At 44.7% G+C, this 20599-nt stretch overlaps 1 protein-coding gene across 1 annotated transcript; it reads left to right on the forward strand.

Annotated features, from left to right (window-relative positions):
• The first annotated feature begins 661 nt into the window (after positions 1 to 661).
• slc16a4 (solute carrier family 16 member 4) lies at positions 662 to 18203 on the forward strand. The gene is made up of 10 exons (XM_047040860.1): positions 662 to 1031; positions 2699 to 2836; positions 7264 to 7390; positions 7534 to 7666; positions 7861 to 8004; positions 8290 to 8451; positions 8973 to 9632; positions 13621 to 13832; positions 14540 to 14633; positions 15989 to 18203. Exons 2-10 carry the CDS (start codon positions 2814 to 2816, stop codon positions 16204 to 16206), a joined length of 1773 nt encoding a protein of 590 aa, XP_046896816.1. The 5' UTR covers positions 662 to 1031; positions 2699 to 2813; the 3' UTR covers positions 16207 to 18203.
• The last annotated feature ends 2396 nt before the right edge of the window (positions 18204 to 20599 follow it).

The raw sequence follows: 20599 nt of genomic DNA on the forward strand, positions 1-20599 counted from the left end.
CAGCCATATTTACCGAAACTCAAGCCTTTTTTCTCCTGCATGTTCATGTTGCATGTACTGTAACTCAAGGAGCATCTACTCAATGAAAAGTGATTTCTAGGAAGAACGTCTGGATAAACTTTAACTTTAGAGTTGATTTATTGACTGACTGTTCATTATTTTCTCCTTTTCTACACCTTATTGGTTTTCCTCACAGCGTTTCTTCCGACAGTCACGTGGTGGAGTGATTTCTAACCAACTACGTATTATTTTGTATTATTATTTGCGTTTTGTTGCAATTATGAATAACAGGTGGCTTAAATTATTTTATTTGTATATTTTCCATGGGGTAGCCTATAATTGTTCATAAGAATTCAAGAAATCAGTAGACATTAAACATTACATTAATCAATGCATTGTATGTTTGTTTTTTAAAGCTTTATACACAGTTTTCAAATAACACGTTTGGTAATGTGCAAATATTAAACATAAAACTCGGTCTTATAGGCTATAGAACGGCCATGCACGACACAATGTGGCTAAGGAAAAATAACGCTCGTCTGCAGTGGTATCCTGTAACCTTAAGTGAGGGGAGATCTCACGACTTATCAACCTGGAACCAGCCTGACAACTATCTGAAAACTGCTGTTTTGTCCACTAATTCAGCCGGTCTTGCGAGTTAAGTTTAGGTTTGACAGCAGATGTTTTCGTTGATTGAAGGTTTACAATAAGGTTTCAATCACGTGGCTGTCCCTGTGAAGGCTTTGGTTCATGCAACCCAACCCACCATTAGCAGAATGGCGTGGCAGGGATGATGAGAGGCGTAACCCTGAACTATATAGCTGACAGACAGTGCAAAAGTTATGGCACGGTCCTCTTCGAAGGTAAAGGTCCTTCTGCGTCGACTTTTGAGAAAGCACGACGTCCCACAGCAACATATTTTTCTGAACGGAACTGGATGGCACGCGCACCCCTGTACGAACTAGGTCGGTCGCAGATAAGTTTTTTTTTTTATTGACCATTAAAGACTGTCCAGGTGCTGGAGAATTAAGGTACGTGAAGATATTGCATTATGCAACTTAACAGTCAATGTATTCTCAAATTCTAAATTATGGTTTGATAATTACATTTCATTCATTGGGGCAAGAGTATCCCAAGAACGTAGGCTAGCCTACTATAGTTTATAATTGTTCCATTTATTCACTTTTATGTTTGCATTTTCCCTTTTCCGTCGGATGGATTTAAATAGAAAGAGAAATACTTTTATTTTGAGTGGAAAAAAAACATATCACCAGATTCACCTGCTCTGATTTATGCAAATTAGCTGTTTACTGGAAATGCAATGTTGGAAAACAAAATGCATCACGTCTTTTGCTATAAATAACTTGTTTCAAATTGGATTTAGCTTCAAAATTCATTTCCCAAAATGTTAATGATTTTGGTTATGACATTTGTAGTAGTTATAAGGGAATATAAGGACTTTTTGCTTTCATAATTTGCACAAACAAGTTTCAAACTATGTTTAAACTATTGTTGCTTTCATTATGGACTTCATGTATAATATAATCCGAATGAAGGTAAACACACTCATTCTTAGTATACCTGTGAATGTTTTTCCCCATAAAATCATACCCATTTCACCATACATAGATGCCAAATGAAGGAGACAATTTAACACATATTCTTCTGAATTGAAGACAACCAAAGGCCTAGAGTTCTGAAACCCCCCAAATATCTCCCTGTGAGTTTGCAACACAGTGCACAGTTGTCTCACTCTCTTGTCAGGGATAATAAACTAAGCCAAGCTTTCAGATAACCACAAAGCATTTTTCAGCATAATCTCACAATTCCTCATGACTAATATAACATAATCTCACTTTTCCTCCTTGCAATAGATTTTTTTTTGCTTTTCTCAGTAAGCAACTAAGCTGATTCAAGAATGTGAGTAGTTAGATCCGGAGGGGCTGTGACACCGTAAAGGGTTTGGTGCTCCAGACACAGTCTTGTTTATTTGTGACCACATAGGCCAGTCCTTCCCACTTTAACTGTATAAAACACTGTAGCTCTGTAGCTCATCACACCTCTCTACAGCCAACTCATAGGAGACTGTTGGGGTGAAGAAATCTTGATTTTGTCATCTCAACTTTATTCATGTTTCTCCTTGTCAAAGCAGATTTGCATGTCTAATTACCTGTAAGTAATCTAGTTTGCGAAACATTTTCTGAGATTATTAATTATATCATCATGTTTATCATTATTGTTTATGGTATCTTGTTTGTGGACATGTCTGGTCAGCTTCAATATTTGAGTGGCAGTGTGAAATAGTAGATCCCAGAGCTGACCCCAGATGATGCTTCGCAACCCTCGTGGGCCCCACAAAGCTCTTGAGATAACCGCTAAAGACAGTATCCAACCCTGACCCACGTGCATACACACACACACACACACAAACACACACAGACAGAACATCTGCACATACAAGATCACATTTTAAGCATCCCCTTCACCCTCTGTCACTCGTTATCTCTCTTTCACACACACTCAACACACACTCCACACAAACACTCACAAATACCGCACAACCACACTCTGTAGTTGTGCTGTATGAAAGATGTTGCTATCTTTCATGTTTCAAATTCTTAGAATACAATTGGTAAACTTGCAGCGTATGGTACTGCCCGAGGGTTAAATTAAGTTTAACTTCTCATGTATGTTTCAGGTATGAGGCTCATCTGGAAGCAGCTATAGATTTTAACTCCTTTGACACAACCTGAGGATGACGTCTATATAGGACCTTTGGCATCTCCCTGCTGTATCAACTTCTCAATCCAATCATGCTACCTAAAGACCACAACAGGTATGAACTACCATTCAAAGTATTCACTTTCTCTGTATATTGTGTTTACAGGTCACCTTTATTAGTCAAGTTCATTTGCATGCACCAAGGCCTAGATCAATAGAGCAGTGCAGTTTAAATAGACATTGCAGTGTTTATTTATCCACCTTTACATAATAAAAAAGACAAAAGGATATAATACTCTAAATACATATTATGCTTATGTATTTACACTTTCAGTTGGTTAACTGAAGATCAGGGCATTCACTTGTTGTTTGAATGGTTCTTTGGCTAGATCTGAAGATCTGTAAAGAGTATAGCAGACGTCATAAACCTTTACTACGTTCCTTTTTTCTCAGTACTCCAGAAAGAGAGAAGGCCCCTTTGATCTTGATTAAAACCCTGGATTGTATGTCAACATGCAACTTGCCTGGTGTTGCTTGCCACTGCCTGCCTCCATAGCTGGGGGAAATACAAATGTTGCTTATCACCATCTACTACTTTGAGAATGTTTGATTTGAAATTGATACTAGGCACAATAATGCCAATGTCACAAACCCAATTGTTCAAATTGCAACCTACGATAAATCAAGTCATTCACAAATACACTGTGACATTACATTTACATTTAGTCATTTAGCAGACGCTCTTATCCAGAGCGACTTACAGTAAGTACAGGGACATTCTTCCCGAGGCAAGTAGGGTGAAGTGCCTTGCCCAAGGACTCAACGTCACTTGGCACGGACGGGAATCAAACCAACAACCTTCTGATTAATAGCCCGAATCCCTAAGTGCTCAGCCATCTGACATGGATCCAACCCAGCACAGGTCTATGATTCTATTGTTGCTTGAGTGAGAGGGCTCTCTCTTGCCCAGTTTTGACCCTGTTAAATGCCTTGTCTGGTGTTATTTCCTCACTGATGACATACTGTCCCCAGAGGAAATAACTCCCTCCCCTGAGTGGGAGAAGAAGGTTCACCCAAAAAGGTTGTAGGCAAATGAGGGTAATATTTGTATCATATAGAACCCAAACCTATTATGGAGTGTGCCCATAGACAGTCCTAAATGGTGGGTTGACATAGTATACACATCCTTTGGATTTTTTCTACCAGGGTTGTTACTCCATCTGCCTGCTGGGCTTATTATGGTCCTTAGCTTCTTACCTGTCATTTTCTCATGTCACCTCCTAATGGCTCATGTGTTTGAACGGACGGAGGGTTATCACAGCTACATAGGTGGGATGTTGTTGGGGTTTTTATGACCTGCACTTGTTTTTCAAGTCCCAGTAAGCTGAACCGTGGCTTTTTGAAAGGATTGGGACCACCTCTGTTTTCAATTATGCCCTTCCCTTCCACCTCCAGAAACATGACCTCATAAACCCTATAGGGACAGAGGAACTAACATTAGGGATGTTTTTCTCTCTGCGTAGAAATGACTCTCCAGAGGTATTATTTTAAACATGACTGTCATTCTATCCCAGGCCGTGCCATTCAGTGCCATTCATAAGACGGCTTATTAGAAAGTATTAGAAAAAGTATATACTGTATGTATAGGTGTATGTGTGTAGGTGGCAAAGTTTGTTTGTTGCCTCTTCTTGACCATCACCCAGCCACCTCTCTTTCCCAGAAACCCATCCACCCTTTCCATGAACACCACATTCATTAGAATTCATTGACATGGGGAAGGGGGGGGGGGGGGGGGGTCATAACCAGTAAAGAGCTCTTGAAAAGGAAGCCTGCGACTACACCCCTTCTTACAAATTGAAACTGGGTTGAGGCAGAAACTGATGATTTTACTGACTGACTAAACTGGCTGGTGTAGTGAAATGATGAGTAGCTTTTCTTAACCTGTTGCGTGAGACAGGTGTAACAAGTCAAGTCAATTTTATTGATCCCACTAGGGGAAATTTGTTTGTAGACAGGTATTAAAACACATTCAATCCATCATAAAATACTACATAAACAGCATACCTGACACCACACAGAGACAACACACAATAGAGTACAATACAGTACAAGGATCACTTAATGTTGAAAACCCATGCCATTCATTTATGCCTATTTAGCCTCCGAATAGCAAAAACTGTTCTGTGGGTGGGAGCTCTATACCTTCTTCCTGAAGGCAAGAGCTCAAAGTCTCCTTTCAGGGGAAGGTCAGTACAAGCCAATATGGCCTGGGTCTTCCTTGCAACCTGCCGAACATAAAGCTCAGAGAGTTGGACTTGGTTTACCCCAATGACTTTACTGGCCACTCTGACAAGCCGATCAAGCCTGTTCTTATTAGCCAGATTCAGATTCCCAAACCACACCACCACACAAAATGTCAGCACTGACTCAATAAAAGTTCTATAAAACAGCGTCATCATTTTGGTGCACACCTTAAAATAGTTTTTTTCTCAGGAAATAGAGATGTTGTTGTACCTTTTTAGAAATGGTGTGTTGGTCTGAAAGCACAGCTTGTTATCAAACACAATACCCAGATATTGATAATCCTCCACCAAATCAATCTCAATCCCCTCAATAATTGTGAAATTGGGAATGGGCACCGACCTCCTGAAGTCAATAATCATATTTGTCTTTGACAAATTCAGTTCAAGGTGGTCTTGTAACAGCGGGGTCTTGCAAGCTCCATCAGACGCATCCGGGCAACTGTTCGCTCTGACAAGGAGTTGAACCTACCACCTCTGACTTCCCAAGCGCCACTACTACCATCTACGCCAACGAAAAGCTAGCGATTCATTGACCTGGGTGGCCTTTTACATACTTGAGGAGTGAGTTTCACCACACACCGGCTACAGAGGCACATAAAAAAAAAAAAAAAGAAACTCTTTGTGAGTTTTGCTGCTGAAATGCTGCAGACAGATGTGGGTGTATACTGGAAAGAACTAAATCAAGGACAGAAAGTTCTTGTTTTTATTTCCCAAAGAAATACAGAGGTGTTCTGCAGAAGTGCTCTGTGAATGTTCTCATTCTCATCGCAACCAACTGCTGCAGACGGCAGATCAGGAAAGTTGGGGTCTAATGACCTTAGTGATACATCTACACATGGTAGCACACATAGCCTTTAGGTACTGCACTGTAGAGGTTGACGGTGGCCTAAAAAAGTATTTTTGAGTCAGGTATGGTATTCAGTAGCATCCAACTCTGGCCTTACCACATGGGAGGGTGGGCGGCTATGTTTTGTTGTTGCAGGGAACGTGATTTGCTGACATCGGTAGTTGAGAGACTCAAGAGATGGAGTGGAATTAAATATTGACACGGGCTGTGACCAACACTTGCTGTAAACACAGAGGACACACTGGGTCTAAAGCAAGTCTTCTAAGAAGAAAGAGATTAATAGGTAGCCAGAGCTGACCACAATTTAACTGATCTATTTCACGCCCCAGTGGTCACCAAGACATTGCATTGCTACCAGCTAGCTTGTAGAGGAAAGGTTATTATGGTAAGGGGTGGGGTGGGGTTTAATTACCGATGCAGAAGGCAGACAGGTCTCTCATGAAGACACAGTGTACTAAAGCAGCTTTCACTGTGAAAACAAAGTGGATCATTTCCCTTTTTTGGGGGGGTGTTTTTCATGACCTGGGCTGAATGTCTACAGCATCCTCGAGTTGTATTTCTTTCTTCCAGCACTGTTCAGTACTGCCGATACGCAGAGGCCTGTCTTGTTGCATTAGGGAACTGGCATCTTCCCTAGGGACATTTTGGCTGTCATTTCTGAGTGAGTAAGGGAGCTTGTTCATGGAGGTACAGAATCAGAGTGTGAGAAAGGTCAGCTTGTTGGAGCAGTGAAGTCAACCTCTCTTCCTGCCCTGTCGTAGGTCAAAACAGCACCTATACGGGGCTATAGGGTCACGTCTAGCTCTCTGTACACTTGGACCTCCCCTGATCTCCCAACTGAGCCTTGTGTTTCAACTTTAAACCAATCAACCAGAAGTCTCACATTAAAATACGTATAAATGAATCAATTTTTTTTATTTTATTTAACCTTTATTTAACCAGGAAAAAACCTATTGAGATTAAAAATCTCTTTTTCAAAGGTGACCTGGCCAAGACAGGCAGCAGCACAATGAACCACAGTTACAGACAAACAGTTATAGACAAACACACAGGGACACAATTAAAATAGCACTAAAAAAGAAAGCAAATCAATTCACACTGCAACAATCCTAAATAAACCCATTTCTGTAACCAGGAAAAAAAACTATTAAAAACACTGACATCTTTGAGAGTCCAGCTCAATTTCCTTCATTTTCGACTTAAAGGCATTCAACAAAATTAATTCAACAAGTCAATCTACGAAAAATTCAATTAACTTCTCCCTCTAACTCCGAACTCCAGGTTTTTGGGGGGAATCATGTATGGCTTATGATGATCACAAGCATTCTTGAGGCTTGGCTGCATGTGTGTGGTTCTCACATGATGTGCTTGAATTTATGGTTTCTTTTACAGTGAAGCCAAGGCAGCCAAGATCAGCCTGTTCCAAGGGGGTGCTGTCAAGGAGAAGGAGAAGAAGACCCAGTACGTGGACCCTCCAGATGGAGGCTGGGGCTGGATGGTGGTGCTGCACTGCTTCCTGGTACGGCCCCCTTATTACAGCATTCGTCCAGTTTTCACATACACAAATGACCTCATCTAATCCTAAACATGGCACATATAAACTGTACGTGTGTGTGTACAGTCTGTAAACATGTGGATGGTGTGTGTGCTTGTGGTCCCAAGGTCAACGTGCTGGTGATGGGGACCTTGAAGACCTTCGGCCTCTTCTTTGTGGCATTCCAGGATGAGTTTGGAGGTTCGGCAGAGAGCATCAGCTGGATTGGCTCAATCACGTCCAGTCTACGGCTCTCCGCAGGTCAGGGGTCAAAGCGATACTTACTGATATGAACTCACTAAACATATCATACACTGCTACTGTACCTATCATCTTATTTCTATTGCATTCAGTTCTGTGTGTGATGATTGCATTATTATTACTAAACACATACGAATGACATATTACGCCCTCACACACACACACACAAACATTACTGTGGTCTTCGTGTGTAGCTCCCCTGGCGTCTGTTTCCTGTGCCAAGCTGGGGACTAGAGCCACCTCCATAGCTGGGGCAGTGCTGGTCAGTGGAGGGTTTCTCACCAGCATCTTTGCCTCCAGTGTGACCTTTCTCTACATCAGCATGGGACTGATTGTGGGTGAGTGAAAACGGTCGCTTTTCATCCTTGTGAAAACTGCATTTGCTTTCCATTGGCTACTCATGGGCCAGTGCGCATCTGTTAGCTCACAATGAACACGGTCTTAGATCCGCTTTTCTTATTGTTATGACATTTGCTTGTTGGTTTGTATTCTCTGTATTCAGACCGCAAACTCGCAGTACCTGTGTTGCTGTTGTACTCTTAAGTGAAATGATACCTTCCATGTTGACGGCATATATGTGACAACCGAATGTCTTACTGTATTACTATCGCTACCCTTCACAGGTCTTGGTTTTGCCCTGCTGTACCAAGCTACCTCTGTCATCATTGCAATGTACTTCCGAAAACGACTGGCGACGGCATATGCCATTGGACGCTCTGGGATGGGTTTGACCTTTGCCCTGGCACCCTTCACTCAGCTGCTCCTGGAGCAGTATGCATGGCAAGGTATGTATCTCCAGAAGAGGAGTCACATTGCTGAGTGGTTAGGGAATCGGGCTAGTAATCAGAAGGTTGCCAGTTTGATTCCTGGCCGTACCAATTGATGTTGTGTCCTCGGGCAAGGCACTTCACCCTACCTGCCTGGGGGGAATGTCCCTGTACTTACTGTAAGTTGCTCTGGATAAAAGCGTCTACTAAATGACTAAATGTAAATGTAAGAGAGGGGACTCGGAAGAAATTTGTCAGGATTTGAAATATCAATCTGTTCAAGCTTTAATCCTTTGTTGAAACTGTAGCATGTAGCAGGAGTCAGAGTTTGATGTTCAAAAGGCAATGAACAGATATTAATTTATCAGTAGACATGTTTTGCCGAGGGGGGCTATGCAAAAAAAAAGCTGCTTTTTAAATATTTGTTCTCCGTACAGCAGTCAGAGTTTCAGCTGCAGGTGGATTGCCCTCCCCACGTGGGGGTGGACGGATGGTCCCTCGGTGTGATGACTGTGCTTCTCTGCTTCCTCCTTCCCCAGGAACTCTGCTCATCTTAGGGGGCCTCATGCTGAACCTGGTAGCCACCGGGATGCTGCTCCGACCCATCCACATCCGGCCTTCCACCATCTCGCCCTCCTCCTCCTCCTCCGCCAAGAAAAGCCCCTCCGTCTCCCCCAGGAGCCCGGAGAAGGACCACACCAAGAACGGACACGCCAACGGCGCCTCCACACCCTTAACCAACGGCTTTGCCAAAGCGGACCCCTCCTCTCCCTCCCCTCCCCTGCCATCCCATCACTGGGAGAAGGAGATCTCGGAGAAATCCCCCCTCGGCCCTGGAACCCAGGGCCCCCCACAAAATCCTGAACTGACCCGGCTGGTTGTGAACGGCTTGAACGGGCACGACTCTGGCGTGGGGGGGAAGGGGCGGAGCCTCGACGACTTGGCGGAGACCAACGGAAGCCTGAACGGCTCGGTGGCCATTGGGTTCTCGCCGCATGCCAGCGCTCCCTGCGAACTTCCCGTCGCAGAGGCCAAAGTTTTGGACTTCTCGCTCTTGAAGGACCCTTTCTTCTGCATCTACACCTGGTCTCTGGTCTTCAGCCAGCTGGCCTATTTCATCCCTTACTTCCACCTGTCGGCGCGAGCCAGGAACCTGGGCATCGATGCCATGGATGCGTCCTTCATCATCTCAGTAGCAGGTAAGCCTCAGTGTGAGCACCGGGCAGTGTTGAATAAGACAACGCTGTAAAAAAAGATACTGCTTGAAGAACATGATCTAAATGAGTAAGGGTGTGTTGCAGCCTGCGTTAATGGCATCCAGCCTTGTTCAGTGTGGGTTGAGTAACAACTTGCATCAGTGGGTAGATTTGTTTGACCGGGTCACGATAACTGACTGTCCGCGTGTGGAACAAGCGATCAAGTTCTAAAGAAGGCCCTCAAGACATTGAGCCAGTGAGCCTGGCATTGGATATACAGATCATTCTGCCCACAGTTTTTGAGTGGAGCTTCAGATGTCCGAGATGCAGAGCGTTTCACCTAGATGGGAGGAGCACCAGCTATGTCTCTACAGAGGGGACTTTTAGATTTTGTAAATTTACATTTAGTCATTTAGCAGACGCTCTTATCCAGAGCGACTTACAGTAAGTACAGGGACATTCCCCCCGAGGCAAGTAGGGTGAAGTGCCTTGCCCAAGGACACAACGTCATTTGGCATGGCGGGGAATCGATCCGGCAACCTTCTGATTACTAGCCCGACTCCCTCACCGCTCAGCCATCTGACTCCCGTGTGATGCAGATATGATGCAAAGAAAAAAAAAAAAAAGGTACTCTGTCAACTTCTAAGCATTAATTATTTGTGAGCAGCTCAGACTCTGCAGTCTTATGTAATGAATGTGCTTACATAAAAGCTGAACTCTGGCCCACTGACTAAAGTCGTTGGGTTCAGCAGTATTTCTATTGATGAGGCCACTTCAAATGAGGGGCTGTATTAACGTTTTCTTGACCACCGCCTGCACACGTGCTTGGTAAATCATTCGAGCCGTCACTGTACCAACACTGTATTGTACTGCAAAAAGACATCAACCTCTACTGTACTTTCCAGTGATACCATCTCATTCTCCCCTTGTCTGAATGGTGTAGTCTTTATGGAAATGGGTAGAACCACTCATAGATATGGCTGCATGGGTTGCTGATGCTTCAGAGTAGGAGGTCTTGTATGAATAATGTTATGGGTGGAGCTCTGTGATGCAACAACAAAGAGCATGAATATTTAATTGTGCCTGAATATTTGATTGAATAGAATTGAATAGAATACAATTACAATAGAATTCAAGCTCAAAAAGGACCCACGCAGTTCCAGAACACCCTACCTGTATCAGAAAGGGTAGTCCGATTCATGTTTTCTGTCTCTGGGTTCTAGCAGTAGGAGGTTTATTGGTCTAAGTTGTGTAGGATGTTTAGGGTAAATGATTCTGCTAGAGGTTAATAGGATCAAATGGGCAAAGGTGCAGATCCCGGCTGCAGATCTACAGCCCATAAACGTTATCTCAATTTCCATTGCGATCCGGGGCTCTCCAATAATGGGCCGTGCCAGCAATTAGAAGGAGCCAGTGAACCATGGCGAGAGCAGAACGCGATGCGCTGGTTCATGCCGACTGTCACATTCTCTGGTCACATGTGGCGTTCTGAGAAAGCCACCCACGCCCCAAAGCCACCCTATCCCAGTCAGGGTCCAGCCAGCCTCCCCTCCCACCTCGCTGCCAATCAAAGAGGCCCATTCGGGTCTGGCAGGGAGTATTGGCTACTATAGACCCGACTAGGCCTACCGCCGCCCAAATCTGTGCCTGGGGGTAGTCGCTAGGCAACGGCTTACTGAGTAAAGTGGCTGCCGTGGCGACCAGAGGGGCTCCCGATTTTTCGGGTCCAATTTTGGAGAGGCTGACATTGTGCGGGGGAGCGCTGGGGCTGTAGTGTGTACAAAAGAGAGGCGAGGCATGCCAGCAAAGCTTGCTTAGTAATGAGAATAGTAGCTATGAAGAACTGACATGAGTTTGTTTTCAAGCCTGTTTGACATACTGACTTATTGTCCTTCTTTGAAGTTAGGGCTAATGGCATTCCTAAAAATGAGTAGCCTAAAGCTGTTTCAAAGGTAGCACCTGCATATATGCCTATATGCGTATGAGGTTAATACGCATCAAGAGAGAAAGAGTCTTTGCAAGGGTCCTGGTCACTTGCCTGGGGGTTGCGTGAGTTTTAAGTGGGCTCTACTTAGGCAGCATTGAGAAGTGGTTCAACGGGAACAGCTGCGGACCTCGCCAGACCTGCTCGGATTAAAACACACAAACAAGCTGGCGACTCATTGGAGCTGGAGGGGACAGACGCCCCAGGGGGGCGGAGCTCCGAGGAGGCCGGCAGAGGACATGTAAACACCATACAGCTGCCGTGTCATCTGGGTAACCTTTGGGAAGAGATGCATGAGGTTTCATTACATCACAAGAACAGTGGGTGCGAAAATTGGTGACTAGGCATTTTCATATCCCCAGCCTTTTATGTGGGCAATCATAACCTGGCAAAAAAACGCTCTTACTACTCAACCATCTTTAGGTGTAGAGTAACATCTAAAATCCCTTTATTTCGAGGGGAGAATGTCATTGGCTGTAGCCGGTATCACTGCAATGACCCACCACCACTGATATCTGCATGGGACCTGTTTGTTTCATTGATCTATGGGTCAGTGCAGCCATCCGCAAGCTATTCCTGAACCGGTCAATAAAGCTGCAGAAAGCCTATCACATTCCAGTTGACCTCGGCATCCAAGCTCAGGATATCTGCTCCGTCATCATAGCTCTACGCTAGAGGCTGATAAACACACAAAACCAAATCGATACGGGTTGATTTGACTGACTGAGTCGTTATCTATATGTCCGACATGTAAATGAGCTGTCAGGGTTGGGGACGTGTGGATACAGTCTGTGTGGATACAGTCTATGTGGATACAGTCTATGTGGATACAGTCTATGTGGAGACAGTCTATGTGGATACAGTCTATGTGGATACAGTCTATCCTGTGAGTCCAGTGGGACTGCAGGTTCTCTGGTACCAGAGCTGTTGTTTGACGGTGGCGCAGGAACGTGTGCTGCAGTGCTTCAGTCTCCGTCCCCCCCCCTCACCCCCCCTTTCTCCCTTCCTCCTCTCCCTCACGCACAAACACTGTAGCTGTCCCCCCCTCTAACTCAACCTCTCTGGCTCACTCTCCCCTCCCACTCCATCTCTCTCTCTCTCTATGTTACACCATTTGTCATTAACTTACAATGTCTCTCTTTCTTGCCCGCATGCACGTTGGTTGTTTTGTAGCACGCTTCAGCACAGTGATTGATTAATAGGCGTTCTCTGAAAGTGCAGGTCACAGATTGGCAGGTTGTTTGTTAAACCTGGCCTGATGCCAAAACGGCCCCTCCGCTGTCCCAACACTTGCAACAGTGGCACATTGGACACAATATGAAACAGACCGACACAAAGCTGTTTCGTGTAAAGACATGGTTACTTCAGACTCACAGGACCTCCTTATGCACACAGCGACCTGTCCCGCTGCATTCTGGAATGGCTTTTTAAGGATGTCGTAGTCTAAATCTCCACTGTTGAAAGTTCCTGTCTGTTTTCCACCTGAAGGATTTCAGTCATGTTGATAAGACGGAATGTCTAGTTCACTGCGGGGGGGATCTCAGGCTCACAGATGTACAGTATAAAGTCTGACGGAGGTGTCCAAAAACACACGAGGTGCTCAGGAAAACATGAAGCACATACGGCTTGGGACCTCACCCCCTTTTCTCTTTACCTTCTCCTCCTCTGTGTTTCCCTTCTTCTGGCTCCCTTCCTCCCCTCTCTCTCTCTCTCTCTCTCTCTCTCTCTCTCTCTCTCTCTCCCCCCCTTCTGTCACCCCTTTCTCTTACACTCCTAACCCTTCTCATACTCCTCTTCCCTCCTCTGTTACACCTCTACCTTTACCTTTACCTCTACCTTTACCTTTACCTCTACCTTTACCTTTACCTTTACCTTTACCTTTACCTTTACCTTTACCTTTACCTTTACCTCTACCTCTACCTTTACCTTTACCTCTACCTCTACCTCCTTCTCTCACTCCCACACCTTTCTTTTCTCACTCGTCAACTTCCTGTCTTCCCCTCCCAGGTATCACAGAGACCATAGCCCAGCTGGGGTCTGGCTGGCTGGCGGACAGGAACCTGTTCCACAAGTACCACTACCACAAGGCCTACCTTATCCTCTGTGGGGTGGTGAACCTGTTCTCGCCCCTGGCCGACTCCTTCATCCTGCTCATGGTTTACGCCGTCTTCTTCGCCATCTTCTGCGGAGGCTACATGGCACTGCTGCTGCCCGTCCTGGTAGGGCACCCTGCCCGTATGTGTGTGTGTGTGTCCTACTGTTAGTTGGTGATAATAGTTGTACTTACACACCTATTATCTGTGGGAGGACCGATACAAAGCCCAGGAAATGGCCTCGGGCAACCATTGCACATGGTCATATGCCACAACAGTTGAAACGGCTCTAACAACCCTAACCCTTTGCTTTTTCAAACAGTCCTACTCTTCAGCATTGTTCAGGAGTGACCTTGTATCCGTGATATGGTTGGAGGGGACGGATGACTGTGTGTGTATTCATGTGTGTGCGTGACAGCAGATGAAAGATGCTGTAAATGTATTGGATTCTCTATGTTGACGCAGGCCCTCCACCCTTCACCTGAGGGTCTTACGCACAGGCAGGGGGAAGCCAATACGCATGTGGACGCGTGTGAATGAATAACTGACAAAAATCCGACAAGACGATATGTAGCCTAAAACCACCTGTGCATTGTTTGGCCATTTCCCTTGTATTGTGTAAATAAGGAGAGGCTCAGGACTGTCAGTTGACCCAGTCAACCACTCTCTATTCAGGATTCAACCCACTGAACCTGCACTGTGGGCCAAGCTCTCGTTGGCACTAAACTTACTGTAAATCAGTCAAATACTATTATAGATAGGTACTATATTGTAATCTGAAAACTTGAAGCCTGAAGCATTGATGATGATCTTACCAACTTCTTCATGTTCAGGTGGACCTGGTGGGCCAAGAGAAGCTCAACAACTCCATGGGCTTCTCCATGTTCTTTGTGGGTCTGGGCTGCCTCACAGGCCCCCCCCTCGCAGGTGAGCTCACTCCCACACACGCAAGGGAACACCTCCAGCAATGACACCTAGTCTGGGAGGGGTTAGGGACAGGTTGGGAGGGACAGGATAACAGGATAAGGTGTTTCACTAAGCAATTCCCAACCGTCTCACTCTATACTAGACGGTAAGCCTAACTGCTGCAGTCTCTTTTTATTGTTGTTGTTGAGAATCCTGATTAATTATTTTGTTCAAATATATCATTAATAAATATATGTTTTGAAGGGCAATAACAGCTGTTGTAATAGGCTCACACACAGTATAGGGTTAGTCTCCCTAATTACTGTTCAAGTCGGTTTGGACCTTTCTTTGCCTTTCTTGACCTATCTCTGCTGTCAGGGGCTGTTAGGGTTTTGAGTTCCACAACCTATTGCAAAGGAGCACTTGGCATTAATACTGTGACGGATAAAAGACCCAAGCTAAAGTTAGTCCTGTCCTAAGCATAGTTGTTGTCTTTTGGACTGACCGGGTCAAATTTCACCCCACCTTAAGTCAAGGTACGTCTTTGAATAACAAGGTTATATTCCAGGCTGGATTGACATCACACGGTTTAACTGTCAACAGATTAGTTTGTTTGGCTGTAGAATTCATTTTCAAACCAGGGATCAAGTTTGTGCCATGAACATTCTCCAGGTCTTGGTTTGTCTCAAGCTATTTTTTGGGGATTTTACAAATGGGTGACTAGTCATCACATCTGTACTCTACCTTTACCTCTAAAGGTATGAAAAAAAACCTCCCCCTTGTAGATATTGGTGAAAGACATGATAAACGCTCAGGCACATTCACCAGCCACATGGAGGTGTTTCCAGGAAAGCTAACACTTGGCCCCATTTTAGGGGTGGCATGGTGTTCCCTTGAACTCTTTGACATGGTCTCGTCCACTCTGTTGAAGATCCTGAGAGGGGCCCAGGTATTTCTGGCCTGAAATGCGATCAATGTCCCCCTCAGGGTTTATCCGGATATAGCATGCTGCTGTGTTTACCATTCCTGCTGGACATGCAGGGTGAACTCACCCCAGGCCACTCGAACCTTACTCCTCAGAACCAGCAACAGGCTATTTTAGCTTTCCGGTTGGCTTGTGAGTTGTCCTAAGCAGGACACTGTAACTGTGAGACACATCAAGGATGCTTATGCTTAAGGATGAAACGATTGTTAACGTCCTCTCCCTTGTGCTGCCTTTGGGTCATTGTGACCCAACTTTTGCACAGCGACGGTGGGTCACAATGACCCGAAAGCAGCTCAAGGGTTAACACTGTCCCATCTCACCTCATTGCTAGTTCATGTTATTCCTGGCGTCTACTTAGACCCAGAGACCCTGACTGTGAGGTGTGTTGCAGGCTTCCTGTATGACTACACCCAGACGTACGACTGCTCCTTCTACCTGGCGGGCGTCTGCTATCTCCTGTCCTCCGTCTCTCTGTTCCTGGAGCCCTTGGCGAGGCGCTGGGAGGCCCGCCAGAAACGAGCGTTGGCCCGCCGCGCCGACACGGGCTGGAAGACCAACGGATGCTTCTGTCCAGAACCTCCTCACAATGGTGTCACCTCGTCTCCCTAACAGTCCCAATGCAGTCTTAAACAAATGCTACGCCAACGTGTGGACCTTGATGTCCTATCAACGGTTAGAGAAGGAGCATCAGATGGATAGAGGGGGGAAATGAGTATGACCACCATAGGACAATGCCTGGTCATGGATGTAACAGAGACTTTCATTTCACCAAAAGGCAAATGGATGAATCCTGCTTGGTAACTTTTGATCATAACCCAAACTCACACTTCGTGCTACGCCATATATTTGATCGTTGAGTACTCTGACGTCGCTTGTCTGGATGGAGAATGTTGTTTTCACAGCAATGAGGAAGGCTTCAACTGCCTCCAGGTATCATCTAGGTCCACAGTGTCTTTGTGTACAATAATGTATTTATACCTGTATTCTCATGCACTTTGTGCAGTTTAAAATCAGCTTATATCTCCCAGTCACCATCCCAAACTGCTGGGCCAAGTAAAATTTCGAACACAGCACTATATGCTGTAATGTTTTAAATGATTCATGCTCACACAGCTCCAGTTCTTTAAAAGAATATTCCTATTAATATCCAGGCTTTATAGCTTGGAACCTGCTGCATAGGAGTAATATGGCTATTAAGATGCACCCAGAAGGTTTGCATTAACTATCTAGTTAAGTTTTTGCAATGGACGTTTTTTTTTGTTTTGGTGCCATTATTGATACTCATGTAATTGGTAGTAAGTAGTCCTGACTCACATCAAAAGATGCCAAGGTTTGGGGGTTTGTTTGACAAGCAACAAAAACTATGTTTTTAGTGTAAAACAAAGGAGAGTGGACTTACTTGTACACAGTTGTTTAAAAGCCCTCAAAGCAATGAAACAACTGTTATATGTTAAATACCAAGATGTGATCTGTTTATAGTTTATAAGCAGAGAACATTGAGTCGATGGGTTTTGTTTTACTGTGTAAACAACTGGACCAAGTGCATTTGGTTATTACCCATGCTGGCTAATCTATTCCATTAGAATGTTACTTCCCATAGAATGAGCTGCATTAATGTGGCATGAGGATTAAAAGGTTGTGTGCCTCAATGCAGTCACATGGGCAATGCAATGAGTTTTGATATTGTATGTGTGGGATTCAAAAGTTTTAATTTTCATGTTTATGTTGTCCAATGTTTATTGTGCTATAGTTTCTTTGTTTATCACCAGTTTGCCTTAAATAATGTACTGTACTAACTTTCCTATAATGTGAACCAAAGACACATTACTCATTCTTACCTTGAACTTGATCACTCCCAACTGGGTAATATACTATGTACCACCGCTTGACGATCCATTCTTAACCATCTTAACCAGTGAGTTTTCACTTGAGTTTTCATCCAAAATCAAGTGATGAATATTTGTTTTGTTTTACTCTGCCCTCTAGTGGCACTGAAAAGCTTCAACTCCAAGTATGCTGTCTCAATTAGTACCAAATTATTCCCCCTCAACACACTTTCACAATGCTCAGTATAGCTTTTTGTATTGTTACTCTCATCCCATGGCTTAGCAGTTCTATTCACTTTTAGTACACTAGGATTGGGGGCTGCTTAATGTTCTGTTACATAAATCTGTAAAAAAAAAATATATACTTGGATGCTTTAAAGATAGAAAGGCAGATTATATGTATTTTGTTATTGTATTCTTCATTGTTTTATTTGAACATTAGTGGGGTTGACTGTAAGCAATTTCCTATTAAAGCAATATTCTGAATAATCGTCCTATCATTTTGAAGATGGGTGTATTCTACAATGTGCCAAAAGATACATTGGTAACAACTGGAATCATTTAGGTATTTGATGATATACTGAGCTGGCAGTGACTGCATTCATCGTTAGGAACCGCTACTTTTCTAAATATTCTGTTTTTGATTAAGAAAAAAAAAAAGGAGACATGCTTAACCAATCATATTCATAATAGTCACAGTTCCTGTCAATTAAACTTGTAGTTCTTTTTGTATGCCTTTTCACAGACTGCACAAGCAGCTGCAATAAAGTGACATGAGACCTTTCCTGATTAAAGCTCAATGTACTCATCCTGTCTTGTGATGATGCCACTCTAGGTGACACACACACACACACACACCTGTGTAAGTTGCCATAAAAAGCACCAAGATAAGAAAGCACCAATAATACAGATTTATATAAAATTTTAATGCAATACAGAATGCACACATTACATACAATTGAGCCGATCAAACATACAAATCATGTTAGAATGTATAACTTATTTTATGATGCCAATGTATATAGAAGAAAGTACTTACAGTATATGATGAAGGTGATGACTGGGTTGCCTGGGGGGAGACAGCTTAGAAATGAGCCTAGAAAACACACAAAGAGGGTTTAAACAACCACAAACAGAAGCTGCGCTCCAGCATACTTCAATTTGGCTAAATGTATGCTTTCTCACTTAATAGGTCTGCAGAAGTTGCACAGAAGTAGCTGATAGCACTTTGAACCTCAGCATCAAGGCCAAACATGCAGTCTTTTCTTCTCTGGTGACTTTTAAGACATGGGGGCTCTCAGATTCAGAATGGCATGAGGGAAAGTGAGACACTCAGGAAGGGAAGTAGTCTATCCCTCTCTTGTTGACCGTGGTGACCTGACGGTAGACTGGCTTGACCTTAGGAGGAGGGGGGGGGGACCTGCAGCAGTAAATGTAGCAGCTCAGCTTACTGCTGTCATGTGGTGGGCTTACAGGGTCCCGGGCAGGACTTAGAGCCTTGCCGTGAAAATGATCGGCTCATGTTCTTAAGGAATCGTTAGCATCGACAGCCTCTGCGGTGGCAATGGCAGCACATGTGGGGCCTGTGGTCTGTGTGGCAGTGCCATGGAGGTCTCAACGCAGACCCAAACCAGAGACAGCCATTAGACACAGCGCTGGTACTCTGGCCAGGGGGTTTCAATTGAATGTGTTTTGTGTTGCTTTTGAACAGTGTGTTGACACTGTTCATAAAGGAACGTCATTTAGTCCTAGTGCTTTGGACTAACCATAGCAACCAGCTACTCAGACTGTGAACACGATCGTCGCTAAAGATTAAGTAAATTGGCAGCACATTTCTTTGGTAGAAAGGTAGCCAAGAGCTTGTGCTGCTGACTGTTAATTAGCGCTGGGAGACTAACACCAACGGAGATGTTTGTTATCCAGTCAGTATGTCATGTTAAGTTTATATTGAATTTAGACATTTGGGAATCAGTTGATACATGTCCATTTCATTCACATATTCAAAATGCCAGACTGCATTTGAGATATGTAGGAGAGGAGGTCTTGTGGTGTGAACTTATTGTCATATGTATTGGTGACATATACTTACCTCTGCTTCAGACAAGCTTATGATACAGGCCTGCAAGGCAGCATCCAGGCTCCTTACTCACCACCCTTCTGTTCTTGTAGCACCGTGATATCAACTGCCACCTCCCTGTAAGTTGGGGATGTCAGGGGGCTGACTTTGTCGTTGGTGAGCAGCTTCCCTAGTCCTCCAGAGGGCGATGTTGTTCCTGTGACCAGCAGAGCTGGAATTGTTTTGCACTGCAATATTACTTGACAGCAAGCTAGACTAGTGGTGGTCGACTGACAGAAAGATGTTTTTTTTTCTTCATGACACTTTCTAACGTTCTTCACTGGACGGTCACAAAACGAAGACGTCAACAACATGGATTCCTTCAAATGGAGGGAGCGTTTCAAATTCTCGCCGTCTTTTCAGCTGCCGTTCCCTTGCTTGAGTGAATTTCTGCAACAGCTGGAACATCAAGGAAATCTCAGCTGCACAAAACTCACTGCTTTTCCTATTCCACTCTGAGGATAAAGCACAAACACGGACCAACTCACCGAAGCAACACTGCAACGCTTACGCAAGCATTAGATCCTAGCAGTTGTTTACTCTGTGATCCTCTTCAAGGTTTAAACGGTGGACCAAAAGTCAAATCAAATCCTAACTGGAGAAACCAAACTACCAACAAAACGTGAACTTCCTCTGAACTGGCGCGTTGTATTCGGCCAAACGGTTTTCAATCTGCTCCGGCAGTGCAGCAAGATTGACGTCACACGAGCCCCCGAAAGAGGAGCAGGTGTGAGAGCCGATGACGGGATGAGCACAGGTGACCCCCAGACAGGTGGGGTCTGTGACAACTCAACAAGAGGCAAGCCTTGTCGCTGGCAACAACCGGGCATGGGTCTGCTGCTTACTCCAGCCCTGTGCATGTGCTCCCAGGCTGCACCAGTGTGTGCCCTGCAACTGTGCTCCCACAGCAAGGCAGGTCACCGGCTGTCAGCCTACGGGAGGGTGGAGGTTCCTGGATCCTGCCCCACCTTCACCACAGGCACACAGCAGGACCACCTGAGGGAGGCGGGCACTGGGGGAAATGGGGTGGGTACCCTATCACCGACAGGCAGGAGCTCCT

This window comes from Hypomesus transpacificus, chromosome 18 (genome assembly GCF_021917145.1).
Source record: "Hypomesus transpacificus isolate Combined female chromosome 18, fHypTra1, whole genome shotgun sequence".
Taxonomy (NCBI): Eukaryota; Metazoa; Chordata; class Actinopteri; order Osmeriformes; family Osmeridae; genus Hypomesus; species Hypomesus transpacificus.

What these genes read in the sequence shown, in the direction of transcription:
- slc16a4 (XM_047040860.1), top strand. Translation starts at nt 2,814, where the DNA reads ATGCTACCTAAAGACCACAACAG. An exon ending in TGGTGCTGCACTGCTTCCTG is followed by an intron (nt 7,391 to 7,533) that starts GTACGGCCCCCT and finishes TGTGGTCCCAAG; the next exon opens with GTCAACGTGCTGGTGATGGG. An exon ending in CTTCATCATCTCAGTAGCAG is followed by an intron (nt 9,633 to 13,620) that starts GTAAGCCTCAGT and finishes TTCCCCTCCCAG; the next exon opens with GTATCACAGAGACCATAGCC.